The 14887-nt window shown below is 38.7% G+C and overlaps 2 protein-coding genes across 13 annotated transcripts in view; one reads left to right on the top strand and one right to left on the bottom strand.

The window, feature by feature from the left end:
- The first annotated feature begins 155 nt into the window (after positions 1-155).
- hus1 (HUS1 checkpoint clamp component) lies at positions 156-3110 on the top strand. Of its 4 annotated transcripts, none has more exons than XM_089125548.1 (8): positions 156-320; positions 563-690; positions 944-1120; positions 1378-1485; positions 1664-1738; positions 2318-2453; positions 2528-2634; positions 2753-3110. In XM_089125548.1, the coding sequence occupies exons 1-8, from the start codon at positions 269-271 to the stop codon at positions 2756-2758; spliced, it is 789 nt and encodes a 262-aa protein (XP_088981674.1). In that variant the 5' UTR covers positions 156-268; the 3' UTR covers positions 2759-3110. The 4 variants fall into 4 exon arrangements, with proteins under 4 accessions (XP_088981674.1, XP_088981673.1, XP_088981675.1 ...); XM_089125547.1 differs by having other exon boundaries at positions 157-320; positions 2528-2659; XM_039656297.2 differs by having other exon boundaries at positions 161-320; positions 2354-2453; positions 2528-2659.
- Positions 3111-8613: 5503 nt separating this feature from the next.
- Positions 8614-14887, bottom strand: part of LOC120467775 (uncharacterized) — a 58418-nt gene continuing 52144 nt past the window's right edge. For 6 of the 9 annotated variants that reach the window (XM_039656265.2, XM_039656271.2, XM_039656269.2 and 3 more), the window contains one exon: positions 8614-12816. In XM_039656265.2, coding sequence (XP_039512199.2) covers positions 12610-12816 — 207 coding nt within the window. In that variant the 3' untranslated portion in view covers positions 8614-12609. Of the gene's footprint in view, positions 12911-14411; positions 14566-14887 lie in introns of all 9 variants that reach the window. The other 3 variants (XM_039656266.2, XM_089125835.1, XM_039656267.2) reach the window with 2 other exon arrangements.

The following is a 14887-nucleotide window of genomic DNA, read 5'->3' as shown; positions in this document are numbered from 1 at the left end:
TTAAAAGATTAACTAATAAATGTAAGCATATTTTCATGCCATAAGAGGCATAAGTTGAGGCAGGTGTTTTACTGTGACGATGAAAGCTTGAGCAGGAGCGCCACCGTGTGGTGACAGGAAGCGTGACTGAGCGGAACTGTAAACCCGAGCGTGTGTTTCCGGACGGAATAGTTCTCCGCCGGACCGCTGGCGCGAAAACACACATGAATATCAACAAAAACAGAGGAAACTCCTTGAAGAATTAAAATATTAAGTTTACTGGCGGAAAATGAAGTTTCGTGCTAAAATCATCGATGTTGGATGTTTAAATCACTTCACACGTGAGTTTAGAATCAGATTTTATCATTTATGATATAACGCTTTAGAGCTAACGTTACTCTGAAGTCCGTTTAGTTTAATGAGTTTGTGTGTGTGTGTGTGTGTATTGTGTGTGTCTGTTTAATGAGTGTGTGTCTGTCTGTGTTTGAGTGTGTCTCAGATGTGTGTGTGTGGTGCTGATAGTGTTGTGTGTGTGTGTGTGTGTGTGTGTAGTGCTGATAGTGTTGTCTGTGTTTCTACCCAGGTGTGGTGAACACTGTGTCCAAACTCAGCAAGGCGTGTGTGTTGAGGCTCACCTGTGATCACCTGTTCTTCGTGCTGTCGGGGAAAGTGGCTTCCGGAGGAGTCAGTATGTGGTGTGAGCTCGCACAGGTACTGACACACACACACACACACACACACACGGGATATTCAAATGAATTAACCAATCCGTAATCCTCTTGATCAGCTCTATCAAACGCGGATGTTTTTCCATTGAGAAACGAACACTGATTGATACTGTGAAGCTGCTTTGATGCAATCTATATTGTAAAGTGCTTTATAAATATACTTGACACACACACACACACACACCCTCACAGATCTGACCACCACAGTCTCACTCGTGTGTGTGTGTGTGTTCCAGGTGAACTTCTTCGATGAGTTCCAGATGGAGGGCGTGTCGGCCGACGCTAACGAGATCTTCCTGGAACTGGCACCGGAGAATCTGTCGCGGGCCTTAAAGACGGCCCAGAACGCCCGATCCGTCAAGATCAAGCTGACCAAGAAGAACTGCCCGTGTCTCACGCTGGCGGCGGAGCTGGTGACGAACACACACTCATATAAACACACACACAAATAAAAATATTGAAATATTAGCAGTTATATATTGCATATATAAATTACACATTTTTCTAAAATATATACATGTGTGTGTATTTATATATACACAATACACACACATATATATATTATGTAGACACACAAGTTTTATTTTGGATGTGGTTAATCATTGCCTAGCCCTCATAGTAATAATAATCATGTGTGTGTGTGTGTGTGTGTGTGTGTGTGTGTGTCCAGCCCTCTCTCTCCGGGGCCAGTCGTGTGGTCACCCATGATATCCCAGTGGATGTGATTCCCAAGAGACTCTGGCACGACTTCCGGGAGCCGCAGATGCCGGACTACGACGTGAGTGTGTGTGTGTGATGATACTCTGATGTGTGCAGGTCAGCATATATCTGTGTGTGTGTGTGTGTGTGTGTGTGTGTGTGCAGGTCAGTATATATCTGTGTGTGTGTGTGTGTGTGTGTGTGTGTAGGTCAGCATATATGTGTGTGTGTGTGTGTGTGTGTGTGTGTGTGTGCAGGTCAGCATATATCTGCCGCCGCTGAAGACCATGAGGAGCGTCGTGGACCGCATGAAGAACCTCTCCAACTATCTGGTCAGTTCACTGTGACTGAGAGACAGGAGATTAGTCCCGCCTTCTAATCAAACAGCCAATCAGCAGTTTGTAAAGTGAGAGTTGACAACCGATTGGTCATGTGGTCAGTGTTTGGTCATGTGATCCGAAGGCCTCATCGACCGATTTTCCTCTGTACAGGCTAAACGATATTAAAATGATTCCCGTTGACACAGAAACGGCTAAAAACGCTGTTATCGTTCAGGCCAGAGAAGCCATTGTTTATAAATTTTACACTGAGAACCGTATCGTTTAAACTCATTTTCAAAAACTTTGAAACCTGTCTCTTGGTGTGTGTTCTCGAGCTCTAACCCTGTCGAGCGGCCGGATCGTATTAAGGGTTTGTGTGTTCTGTAGAGCGCTGTCGTGTTAGCGGCCGCTAAGCTAATCGCTAATGATCTTTACATCAATCAAAACTAACTTGATCTGGACAATTACTTTATTCTAGATCTGCTGTAAAGCCAAACACTCTCTGTTACGCTAATCTCCTGTTCTCACTGTAAAGCTGCTGTGTGTGTGTGTGTGTGTGTGTGTGTGTGTGTGTGTGTGTGTGTGTTAAAGCGCTGTATAGATGAAGCAGACGTGACTGTGTTTCAGGTGATGGAGGCGAACATGAACGGGGAAATGAATCTCAAGATTGAGACGGAACTGGTTTCTGTCACAACACACTTCAAAGAGCTGGGGAACCCACCCTGGGGTGAGACACACACACACACGTATGTATATATTGTGTGTATAGTGCTAATAGTGTTGTGTGTGTGTGTCCGTCAGGTGTGGACGGGTCTCAGAGCACCAGTGCGAGTCACAGAGACTCCGAGTTCATGGCTCAGACACGGCTGGACATCCGCAAACTGCAGCAGTTCCTGACGGGACAACAGGTCAATCCCAGCAGAGCCATGTGCAGTAAGAACATCACCACACACACACACACACACCTGTCCTGTTTATACTCTCAGCATTTTACTTAAAAAGCCTGTTCTGTTGTTTTTGACCTAGATATAGTCCACAATAGGGTTCTTCACCTGATCTTCCTGCACGAGGATGTTTCTCTTCAGTACTTTATCCCAGCTGTGGCGTGACTGCGGCGTGACCGCGGCGTGACCGTGGCGTGACTGCGGCGTGACCGTGGCGTGACTGCGGCGTGACCGTGGCGTGACTGCGGCGTGACCGTGGCGTGACCGCGGCGTGAGATCTGAGAACCCGCAACGAGGAATTCGGCTTATACGCAGAGTATTTAAAAAGCCTATTCATCTGTTCAGAAGAGTTTCAAAGGGGCAGTTGGGCTCTTCTTACTAAATGAACACTGTTTTGGAGTTTCCTGTATATATTAATAAAATGGTTGTTTATAGTTGTATTTCTTTTAGAGCATTTATTTTGTCCACCATAAACATTCCAAAGTTATGAATATGGTGCTTTTCACTAGAGATTGTTCCAAAGCATCTTGATGGTAGATTCTGCTGTAAAAGCCCACATTAAGCAGGTTAAAGTTGGACAGATTGGAGGAGGTGAAATGAAATATACTATATTGTCCTGATAGGGATATTTGTAATGGACTCCATAGCCAATATTTCTGATACATTTAAAAAAAAAAAAAAACATACACATAAAAATAATTAGACATCACTACTGTAATTTATGTTCAACAGTCAAAAAAATAATTTTTGTACCTTCTAGAATAAGAGTTCATTAGAGTATATGAGACGGTCATTCAAATACTTAATGTGCTTTGCTCATACAGTCGGAATACTGGGATAGTCTTCAGCACAATCATTTTCATCGAAGTTCAAACAATAGTATCTTTGATTTTGGTTTTACAGAAATATTACCATCCATACTAAGTGGACAAGCCATATTTGGATCACACTTTGTGTAGTACAGACTGATAAAAAAAACGAACATAATTTTCCTTTAAACCATAATCTTCGCAAAAAAAAAAAAAATATATATATAACCTCTGGTGAAATCCTTCACACGCCCACTGAACATGTGGTAAAAGCTGGTCAAGTTCAGCGGTGGGAGAAGGGAGAGAAGAAACAAGGAGTTCTGTAACTGACTGAAGCAATCAATTGTGACTAACCCACCGCTTTCGGACCAGCCGAGCACACAGCGCCACCCCCTGGTATATATATGGCATACTCCAAACACGAGTCACGGCAGCGGTGAGACCCATCGAGTGGCTCTTTTACTCATGTAAACCATTTATATATATCATTATAATAAAAATATGATTTCATTTAAACTCTACAAATCTCATTGAAGGTGAAATTTCGATGTTTTATGACGTTTCTGTGATTCAAAGCGTTGCATGATGGGAAACGCATATGAGATGGGATCACGTGACGCGCGTGAAACAGAATCAAAACAGTATGATTTATGTTATTGAAGGCATATATTGCGTATATTCATATTGTGACAATTGTAATCATTCAAATGTATTAATTTTATGGATTGATGCATTAGGTTTTTAACAGTATTGTCCGGTGATCGACACCGGCTGTGATTGGCCGATCCTGTGCACGCGCTGAGAAAGGGAACAACAATTTACATGCATCGAAGAATCTTAATGCTCTTTAGACAATAAACTTGTTTCAACTTTTTAAATAATTTGATTAACGTTATCTGTTCTGTTCTATTGTGTTCGTGTGTGACACACATAGACACACTCACATATACATTGCTTTCTTTATCAGATTTCGTTACATTTTTACATTTTATTATGTAGCCTAATTATATTTTATATATGATACCTTAGCATTAACCATAGCTGTCAACATTGAACATTGAAAATAAGGGAGTTTTCCCGGAATCCATCCCCAAATTATGGGATTTCTTTTTTTACACGATTCTTACCCACAAACTTTAAAAATAAAGCACTAATCCAAGTCTAAAGAGTTTATAACTAGCCTAGGAACTAGTGCGTCATTTAAAGAAATAAAATCCACATTTGGATTAGCGGTGCTGCTCTTGCCTTTACGACAACAATTTCAACTGTTAGCCTATCACATCTGCCAGAATCCGCAAAATAGGGAAGTGGGCTGTCTGTTTATTTCAATAACATTTACACATTTTGTGTAGCTTTAAAGAGCCTATATTTAGCCTGGTGGTGGACCGTCACTCAGAAGACACTCTGTTGTTATTGTAGCCTATCCTATTATTGTTAAGAGCATAAGAAACAAATGAACAAACACACACACACACACACACACACACACACAGTATCATGCCCATGCCCCTCCCTCTCTCTCTCTCTCTCTCTCTCTCTCTCTCTCTCTCTCTCTCTCTCTCTCTCTCTCTCTCTCTCTCTCTCTCTCTCTCTCTCTCTCTCTCTCTCTCTCTCACACACACACACAGTTATCTTTAGGGGTGGGAATCTTTGGTCACCTCACGACCCGATCCGATTCCAGAACGTTTTTTTAATTGTTGCCTGAACTAACTTTTTCATGTAAATTTCATTGTTTTTTTTCACTAGTATTTACTTCACCAAAAAATCATTTTTTTTACAGTGTACATTTTATTCTATTCTAAATTAATGCATTACAATTTAACTAAACCCATTATATTTTAGTCAACTAAACTACTGTAGATTTAGTCGACTAAAATCATATTGAATTTCGTCGACTAAAACTAGACTAAAACTAAAACAATTCAGATGACTAAAATATAACAAACTAAATGGCATTTTAGTCAAAAGACTAAAACTAAATCAAACTTTGCTGTCAAAATGAACACTGGTGTAAAGCGCAGTCAATGAATATGTGCAGTCTCGCTTAAATAATGCAGCCTAAATCATGCAATAATAAACGTAAACACATCAAATAGATACAGCAAGTAGATTACCTGTTTGTGTGCCCTCCTGAGAAGATGTAAGTTAAATGCAGGAACGGCTCCTCGGTGAAACCAAATGCGGCTTTCCTCCTTTTTTTCTTGAAATAAACAGAGAAAAATAGATAGGTGGATGGATGAATATGGCAAATGCAGATAAAGTGAATGCACTTTTTACTCAAGTAAAAGTGTAAAAGTAGCCTACTGGTTTCAAAACTACTTAAAATATAAAGTAAAAGTAATGCAAGGGAAAAAATGGCATTAATGACAAAAGCTTAGGCAGCACCACATGCAGGGGCCATTAATAGTGCACTACCACCTCTTGGAAAAAAAACTAATTATAAAGGCCATAATGACTATAATGTCATATTAAAATGTTAATGTTGAAAAATTTGGGATGCACTAGGCTGCATATATGCATAGAAAATTCATTTCAATTTTGGTACAACGCAAATATAGCTATATAAAGTATAATGTAAAAACTAGCAGGACTACAGGAACGGTGGGTCCATTAAAACTCATTCAGTCATCAGTTTGCTTTTCCCATTTTATTGTGCTTCACATGTAGGAGTAGACATTTCTTAAGTGGTAATTGTTGGTTCCTAAACCCATAAACAACATGGAAACTATTAACAGATGACACACATTTGCCCATCAAAACCATACATCTGAAATCAGTTTGTAGCAATCAAAATGTAGAGCACCAAAGAGAAAATAAACTTAACCAGAATTCAGTATAACATATCAACACAATCCCTTTAACTAAACAAACCAGAAGAAAGGAACTTACGTGGTCAACCTGGGGAGAACGGGGAGACGGCTCTCACAGACTAAAGCTTGATTAGACAGCAGGTGATCTCATCATTCAGGACTCAATCAGCCAATCAGATCACAGCAGGGGTTTCTACATACGAAATGTAGGATTTTTGCTGCAAAATATCCAAAAACCACTAGGCCAACGTTGTATGTTTTGTTTAGTTGATTACTTACAATATCCCAAATGTTTCCAACTATTTAAATCGTGAGAAAATTGGGATTTTGGTATATATAGGGAGAGGTCCATTTGCAACAGATCTCGTAGTGCGTTCGGGCCTTGAACTGAGTTTAGTCAATCCTGCAGTAGTGTGTCCATTTAAGATCTGATAAAAAAGGTTCAAACCATGGCTTATTGTATAGTTCTGAAATGTCAAAGCATTACTCAAAGATAGCGCAACACACACAGTGGCGAGTCCAGCCTGGATCTTACAGGCTCTACTATAGAGTCTCGCTACAGGTTCAAGGATCTCATGTGTTGTGAGTGACCAAACAGGTAAACAATACGACAGAGTGGACAATATAATGGCATGAAGATATGTTTTAGAAACAGAATGCAGCAAATATGGCCCAATTTTACTATAAAGAAATAACTCTCGGTTTAACTTTCTGGTTAAAATTTGGACATGGTCACGATAAGTAAGATGTGAGTCAAGAGTAAAATCATGAATCAAGAATCATGTAAATGCTGCAGGTCTGTGTTAAGTTTGTAGTTAAATGTGTCAATATTTGAGCCAGACAAAAAAATGACAGTGTCATCAGCATCAGCATATAACAAAGTACTAGAAAAATCAAACACATTAGGAAGATCATTAATGTAGGAAAAGTAAAGGACCGTAAGATGCTGCCCTGAAACTCCCACAGAAAACACTCGTGACGGTGATGTCACTGAGCCGTTTCTTACAGATCTATCACTTAAATATGATTATAACACATATCTATTGCAGGGTAATGTGTTGTGAAGCTTCGTCCCTCATGTAGACTGCATTGCTTTCTTTTAAGGGCGCTTAACACACTCGAGCATCCCCGTAGAGGCGGGGCGGGCATGAGCTCGCGCCAGGGGGCGGGGCCACATTCTTGGAAGTAAATAAAACATGATTAGACGGATAAACTGATATGCAGGCTGATAGACATGGTCGTTATTTATTTTTCTGGTCAAAGTGTCTTGCCTCAGGCTATCATGCAAATCGATTTTTTAAATTTGCAGATTCATATTATAATATTGACGATATGGCTATCTACCACCCAAACAAGGAATTAGCATATCATTATGTAAAACAGTAGCCACTAGCCAATAGGTTAACGTTACTATAAAGACGCTGGCTTGTAAAAGTGAGCTACGCAATCGTTTGTCGTTTGATAAAAATAAAGCCCATGATGACACAATATTCATATTCATAAGACATGCTGGAATATATGGCAATGTACCTGAGATGAAGACATTAGACACGCAACACTGGAGTCTGCCCACGAGAGACGAACTGCTTCCTTCTGCAGAGTTCGGGGATCGCTTGTCAACAACAACAAATGACACTTTTATGACACTATAGTAGAAGACAATACTGTTTCCCAACCGAGAGCAACATTTCAAAGATAACAGAATAAATTGGGCAATTCCAGCGTTATGGACGTGACATTTGCAGTCATATCTTCAAATATAAATGATCAGAAAATGCATAATACCAATATATTGAAGCGTCTTTTTATAGATCCATGCGTTTTATATTTAATATGAGGAAAATACACATGCATGGCACAAAAAAAAAAAAAAAAAAATCTAACTTTCAGCTGTCAAAATATTTTTTTTGTATTTGTGAAATACTCTGAGCAAACCAAAACTAACACACTGGATAAAAATAAACCCGCAGTGATCATTACATCACTGGCAACTTTTCCAAGATACTTGAAATAACGAACCTGCAAACTAGTATGTAAAAAGATTTAGACACAAAAAATGCTGCGAAAAGATGTCATCAAATATAACGTAATGAATGAATTATAATCAGTTCATCTCTAATAAATAAATCAAAGCAATATTCAGCTTTTTTTTTTCTTGGCACAAGGCAGTTTTTATGAATGTAAAAGCAAAATGAATGTTCCGAAATCTAAAATTAAAAATGCATAAAATCAATTACATAACATCTTCAAACAAAGATGTAAAGCATGTAATGTGCCAAATGTATTTTGCTTTAATATATTAAAAAACAAACAACACCACCAAGTATGTTTTAAACACTTTATTTTATGTTTAATAATCACATCATAGTTAACAATTAACCACAATAAACACCTCATTCAAATCAAAAATATAATGAAATTCAATTTTCATGGAAAAACTCAAAAACAAAGGAAACAAACCAACAAAAACCTTGCAAATGATGAGAGTCTGGCAAACAGTCTGACCTGGTTACTGCATCACCAGAAACCCAATCTACTACATTAATGTCACGTTTCTTTAGCTTCCATGTTACTTTAGGGTTGTACATCTTTTTGTTCCAGGGCAACAACTCTCCCAGATTACTCCCAGATAATAAAATAATTAAAAAAATCATCATCATAACAACAACAATAATTGGACCTCTCCTCTCCCTGATTCAACGGGATGCCCTGGTCCTTCATGGCACAATAAAATCTGTGCAATTGAAACACATTCAATGCAACCCCCCCATTTTAGTTCTGACAGTGTTATTCAGAGCATATTCCTCTTGTAAGACTATAGAAACATAAGGGGTTATGTGAGATTCAGAAACATTATTAGTAGACGTTAAGAGAACATGGGCTAAATATCGATGCCCGTCTGAACGTCACGTGACCCCGCTGGCATCATCTGGGCATTAGTGCTAGCGATCTCGCCACACCATTAAAGACAGGGCGGCCGAATAGACGTGCTTTAATAGATTTCAAGACATTTGTTCTCTGCATTTTCACTGGAAAAAATGCAGGGCCAAAACGGCAATAATCATATAGACATTAGCAATTAAAGGTGCGTAAAATCAGCCCTCGCTTTCTTTGATCGTTTACCACCGAGTTCACTTTTGTGCCAGTATTAAATGTATTCTCACAGATAGCAATACAACCATCTGCTAACACTGCGGAGAGCAACTGTAAGTGCATGTGAAGAATATAAACGATCCTGTGATTGTTCTCGGGGTTCAATCAGCGAATCAAACCAAAAACACCATTACAGGACCTTAAAGAAAGCAACCCATAGTGTTCAAAAGCCGAACACAGCTCAAATACTAATATATATACACACACACACACACACACACACACACACCTCTCGTTTCCTGGAAAGAAAAAAAAAGACCACACAAAAAAATTCGGATTGGGTCAAATATGGACAAATATTCAGGTTGGGTTTGTCCATATTTAAACCACCCAGATTTTTTTAGACTGTATAAATAATATCCATTATTGCCCAAAATCATCAATCAGTAAATAAACAGAACCATTGTTTCGGCATTTTCCCAGTTCATAGGTCAATTATTTTGAATGCGAATGAGTCACACTGTTCTACTTGAGTTCGTTTTCTAAAACTATATTCAGATCTTATTTCACAGAAGCTCTCTCTCTCTTTCCTAACATGGTCATGCACTTGCCAACTTTTTCAACCAATCACGGCACATGTCTTGATCTTAACGCGCCGTCATGCTTGATGTGGTCATAAGGACAGTCTTATTGCTTTGGATGTTCTGGGATTAAAGAGGTCAGACGAGAATAAGAAACATACGCAGCAAAGCTTCATACTCATAAAGAGGAGGTCTGTGTGGCGTCTCCGCACTGCCGATGGGAACCTTAAAAGAGATAAACGGAAAATGAGAAATCAGCGACAAGCTTTCCACTCGCGTGATGATGCAAAGTTACTCTTACTCTTAGAAAAAGACCAGCAGAGACATTCGCAGTAATATTAAAACCAGCACCAGACTCACGTTCACTGCTTTCTCGTAAAGCAACTATTAAAAGTCCGTAAAAGCTGCGACATTCAGTCTTTGCACACATTAAAGGCAGGGAATTACCGTAGAAGAGTCTAGCGTCCCAGGCACACACACACACACACCGTACCTGCTGTACATGATGCCAAAAAAACATCAACAACTCATGACAGAAACACCATAATCTCCGGCAGATTCAAGACCTCGGTGAAAAAGAAGTACACTTTTAAAAGAGGACCTAATAACCAAATTACTGCAAACTGAATATCCACACACTCAAGTGTCAACTTAAAGGAGACGTTCACTTTAAACAAAACTTGCTGATAATTTACTCACCCCTCGTGTCATCCGAGATGTCCACGTCTTTTTGTCCACGCCTTCCAAGGTTTTTGAGGAAAACATTCCAGGATTTTCTCCATATAATGGACTTCAATGGGGACCAAACGGTCCAAAAGACAGTTTCAGTGCAAATGTTTGTCAGTGTAGTTTCAGTGTAAATTCCAAGTCAATTCGTTTATTTCGTTCGTTGAATGAACCAAATGACTCGGAAAAAGATTCGTTCATTTTGATGAACGAGTTGGAACAGGAGAGTCACGAACACGCGTCACAGAACAGAGCAAGGCGAGCATTTGAGCTTATAAAACTTAAACTTTGTTATTTATTGATTAAATGAGTGATCGTTTCACTTGATAAGACCCTTATTCATCGTCTGGAGTCGTTTAAAGCTGCACTGAAACTGTCTTTTGGACCTTGAGCCGTTTGGTCCCCATTGAAGTCCATTATATGGAGAAAATCCTGGAATGTTTTCATCAAAAACCTTCAAGAAAGAAAGACATGGACAAAAGTTTTTTCAAAAGTGAACTACTCCTTTAAATAATGTACAATAAATGATTTTAAATGCAGTTAGTTGAGCCATTATGTTCAATATAATTGGTATTGTCTTTGAAATAAGATTAATGTGTACAGTTGACCTTATATACTGAATAAAACACTACAGTTAAAATGATCAAGTACTTTACATGTGCTTTTGTGTGCTTGTCAAGACTTAAAAAAAAAAAAACTTCTTTAAAGAATGGCAATACCATTTAAAATGTACTTATTATTACAAACTTGGGCGTCAAGAAACTCACCTTTAATTTCTATTTTTGAACTAAAGTGCACTTCTTTTTCAGGAGGTTCTCTTTCGTCACATCTCAGCCCTTCTTCACTTTCACGAAGCCGTCTGGACCTGCGCTTGACACGACGAGCGTCCGTCACTGTGCGTCGAGTTTAACGTCTTATAGGCGTTTTAGGAGAGCGTTATATTGCTTTACAATAACAAAGAAAAGGAAACATCCGCCGCTCACGAAAATAAAACGAAAGGATGCGAAGAGTTTAACAACACAGTACTCACTCAAACACAGCATCACGAAACAGAGTTTTACAGAGAGGTTCAGAAATTCAGTTTCAGCTCTACTGGAGGTCAAAGGTGAAGTGAGAGAGGGTCACATGATGCTGCCTTCAAATCCCGCGGGAATGATGGTGCTTACGAGACGACGAAGCTTTTATTAGCCATTTGAAGAGTGTGTGTTTTAACCAGTGTGCTGCCCATAGCTGACCAATGAAGCGGTCACACAACAATGACGTCCATTCAGACAGAATACGCAAATGTGAATTGCATGAAGTTTGGTGAATCTGAATCTTATAAAGACGTGTGCACGATACAGAAGACGACATGAAGTTGAGAGGATTGCGTATTTTTTCTACACTTTGGATGCCGTGTTCATTGAATTCTAGTGTGTCTTAAACCTTAATGCAACCAAACTACATTTCCCATCATGCTCTGTGGCGTCGTTAGAGTTATAAAGCGCACCAGTTGCACACATTCTTTGCTCTTCATTTTGATGCTTTGTCACTAAGAGAAGCTTCTGAACGTGATTTTATAAAGCGCCGCGTTCATCATGAGTGCGATCTTCCCCGGAGGACCTGAAGACAGCGAGAGATGATGTCCAGATGTGTGTGTGTGTGTGTGTGTGTGTGTGGGGGGTGATCACCTCAGCTACATCATGATCATGAATACCGACTTGCAACACTAATAAAAAAGAAACGAAAGCACCTAAACTAGATTCATGCTCTACAACAAGTGGCGTCGCAGGTGCTGTGGCTGTTAGCCGTGACCTCAGCTGACCCCGTCCAGACCGACGACTTCACTCACAATCCATCCTGATGACTGCACCAATGACAGCACACCAATCATACGAGTCTTAGCAATGGTGGGAGGCGGAGTTTAGGGAGCAGCCGAGGTCACGTCCGGAGGTCGTGGAGCGAGCCGACCTGGCCCCGTTGTTCTGGTGAGGGGGCGAGGGCCGGGGTGGTGAGAGAGCGAGGGATGAGGGAGTCGGCGCTGTGGAAAACAGGACTGTCACTCAAGACGGGCCAGGTGATGATGTCAGCGCCGTGGTCCGTGCGAGAGCGGGCGTTCTCGCGGAAATTTAGCTTGAAAGACTCAATCTGCATCAGTGTGGAGAAAGACAGGACAGGGGAGAGGAAGCGGAGGGGGCGAGATGAAGAGGGAAGAGCGATAGCAAAAAGTCGAGTTAGAGGCCTGAAAAATAAGAAGAGGTCAACACGGTTTGGTGGTCATCAGAGATCTGCCCCGTTCAAACATCACTTTCACACAGAGGTCGACACGCTTATGAATCGACACACATACTCAATTTGTTTGGGACAAATAATGCCATTTTTAATGTTTTATTCACTATTTCCATTTTACTTAAAAAAAAAATGGAACGTTGCATTCAGTGCTTTTATCTTTTGACTTAAAACATTATATTTTAAAGTAAAATGTTATTCAATGCTTTTGAATTCATTTCAAAATGTTGAGTAAAAAAGTTCAATGTAACATTTTATTTAAGTAACTTAGAAAGACTGCATGCAAACACTGAATAATATTTAGAAAATCAAAATATTGAATAAAAACAAATGTATTCAATGTTTTGTTCAATTGTTTTTATTCAATATTGTGTATTTGAGTGAAATAGAATTTTTACATAAAAACATTGAATGTAATGCTATTTTTAAAGTAAAATATTAGATTCAAAGTTTTTATTCAATATTTTGATTTTTACTTAAAAACATTATTTAGTGTTTTATTCAATCTAAAATAGTGCATGTAGTATTTCTAAGTTGTTACATTGAATTTTTTTATTCAATATTTTGAAGTGAATTCAACAACTTTGAATGTAACATTTTACTTTAAAAATAGCATTACATTCGATGTTTTTATGTAAAAAGTCTATTTCACTTAAATACAAAATAATGAATAACATTTTTAAAGTAAAACCAAAACAATTGAACAAAACAGCAAATAATATTTTTAAGTAAAATCAAAATATTGAATAAAAACAATTTAGTAAAAAAATGTTATTCAATGTTTTGTTCTATTGTTTTGATTTTACTTTAAAAATATTATTCAATATTTTGTATTTAAGTGAAATAGAATTTTTACATAAAACATTGAATGCTATTTTTAAAGTAAAATGTTAAATTCAAAGTTTTATTCAATATATATCGATTTTTTACTTTAAATATAAAAATGTTACTTAATAAATGTAAGCTTTTTATTCAATGTTTTGATTTTATTTGGAAAAAAATCAAAGGTTACAATCAATGTTTTAATTTCAATATTTTTATTTCACTTTTTAAGCTTTCTTAAATATTTTGAAATTAAAGGATACATTAAATGTTTTCAACCAATATTTAGATTTTACTTAAATGTTTTTCAATATTATGATTGAACCTAAAAATTATAAAAACTAATTAATTAACTAATTAAACATCTTTCATTATTGGTTTTGAATTCATAATTGGTCGACCTCTCGTACAGTAATAAACCAGACAATGAAACAACACAATTGACATGGCGCTTAAAATTAAGAATAAACTAAAAAAAACCCACACAAACTAATAGTGTGTATGAGATGATGGAAAAACATAATGTTGAGCTGTAAATGAGGGGATGGGATCTGGCATTTCTACAGGAGCTCTAGTCTGAGGGGCTTGGGCCGGGCACTGACACACACACACACACACACACACACACTTACTTGTTTCAGGGATGAGCGAGTCCAGGCCCTGAGGGTCCCGGAGCTCGTCACTCCTGCAGGGGCCGGCCTCCTTCAGCCCGTTCTCCTGGGCCGGGGCCGAGACACCACTAGAGGGAGCCGCGCTACCCTCCTCAGTCTCCTGCGCACCCTCAGCCTAAAACACACAGCAGGGTCAATACCACAGATGCGCTGAGATGCGGATGAGTGTGTGTGCTTCTACGCTACACAAATCAAAACCCATGGAGAAGCAAGATGGCGGACATACAGGACCAGTTTGGAGGCACTGGACTGAAATGATCTGCTAAAAATGAGTGAAATTAGTTCTGTAGCGTCACTAAATTAAGATTGTAATCAGTCTGGTTGATTTGTCCTGAGTGTTTTTGGTCAATACGGTTATTCTAAAATATGAATATGTATATCCATGCAGAAAACAAAGCAAAACATTAAAACGGAGTAATCAATAAAATCTTGGCTAA

This window comes from Pimephales promelas, chromosome 22, assembly GCF_988280905.1.
Source record: "Pimephales promelas chromosome 22, fPimPro1.hap1.1, whole genome shotgun sequence".
In the NCBI taxonomy this organism is placed as follows: Eukaryota; Metazoa; Chordata; class Actinopteri; order Cypriniformes; family Leuciscidae; genus Pimephales; species Pimephales promelas.
The sequence above is the reverse complement of the archived record's forward strand: the minus strand, read 5'-3'. Positions and strand labels throughout refer to the sequence as shown.

Bases quoted from the DNA above. Each gene is read 5' to 3' on its own strand.
- hus1 (XM_089125547.1), top strand. From the start codon at position 269: ATGAAGTTTCGTGCTAAAATCATCGATGTTGGATGTTTAAATCACTTC. The intron at 1,739-2,317 runs GTCAGTTCACTG...TGTGTGTTAAAG, and splicing joins AGAACCTCTCCAACTATCTG to CGCTGTATAGATGAAGCAGA. The intron at 2,660-2,752 runs GTAAGAACATCA...TTTTTGACCTAG, and splicing joins TCCCAGCAGAGCCATGTGCA to ATATAGTCCACAATAGGGTT.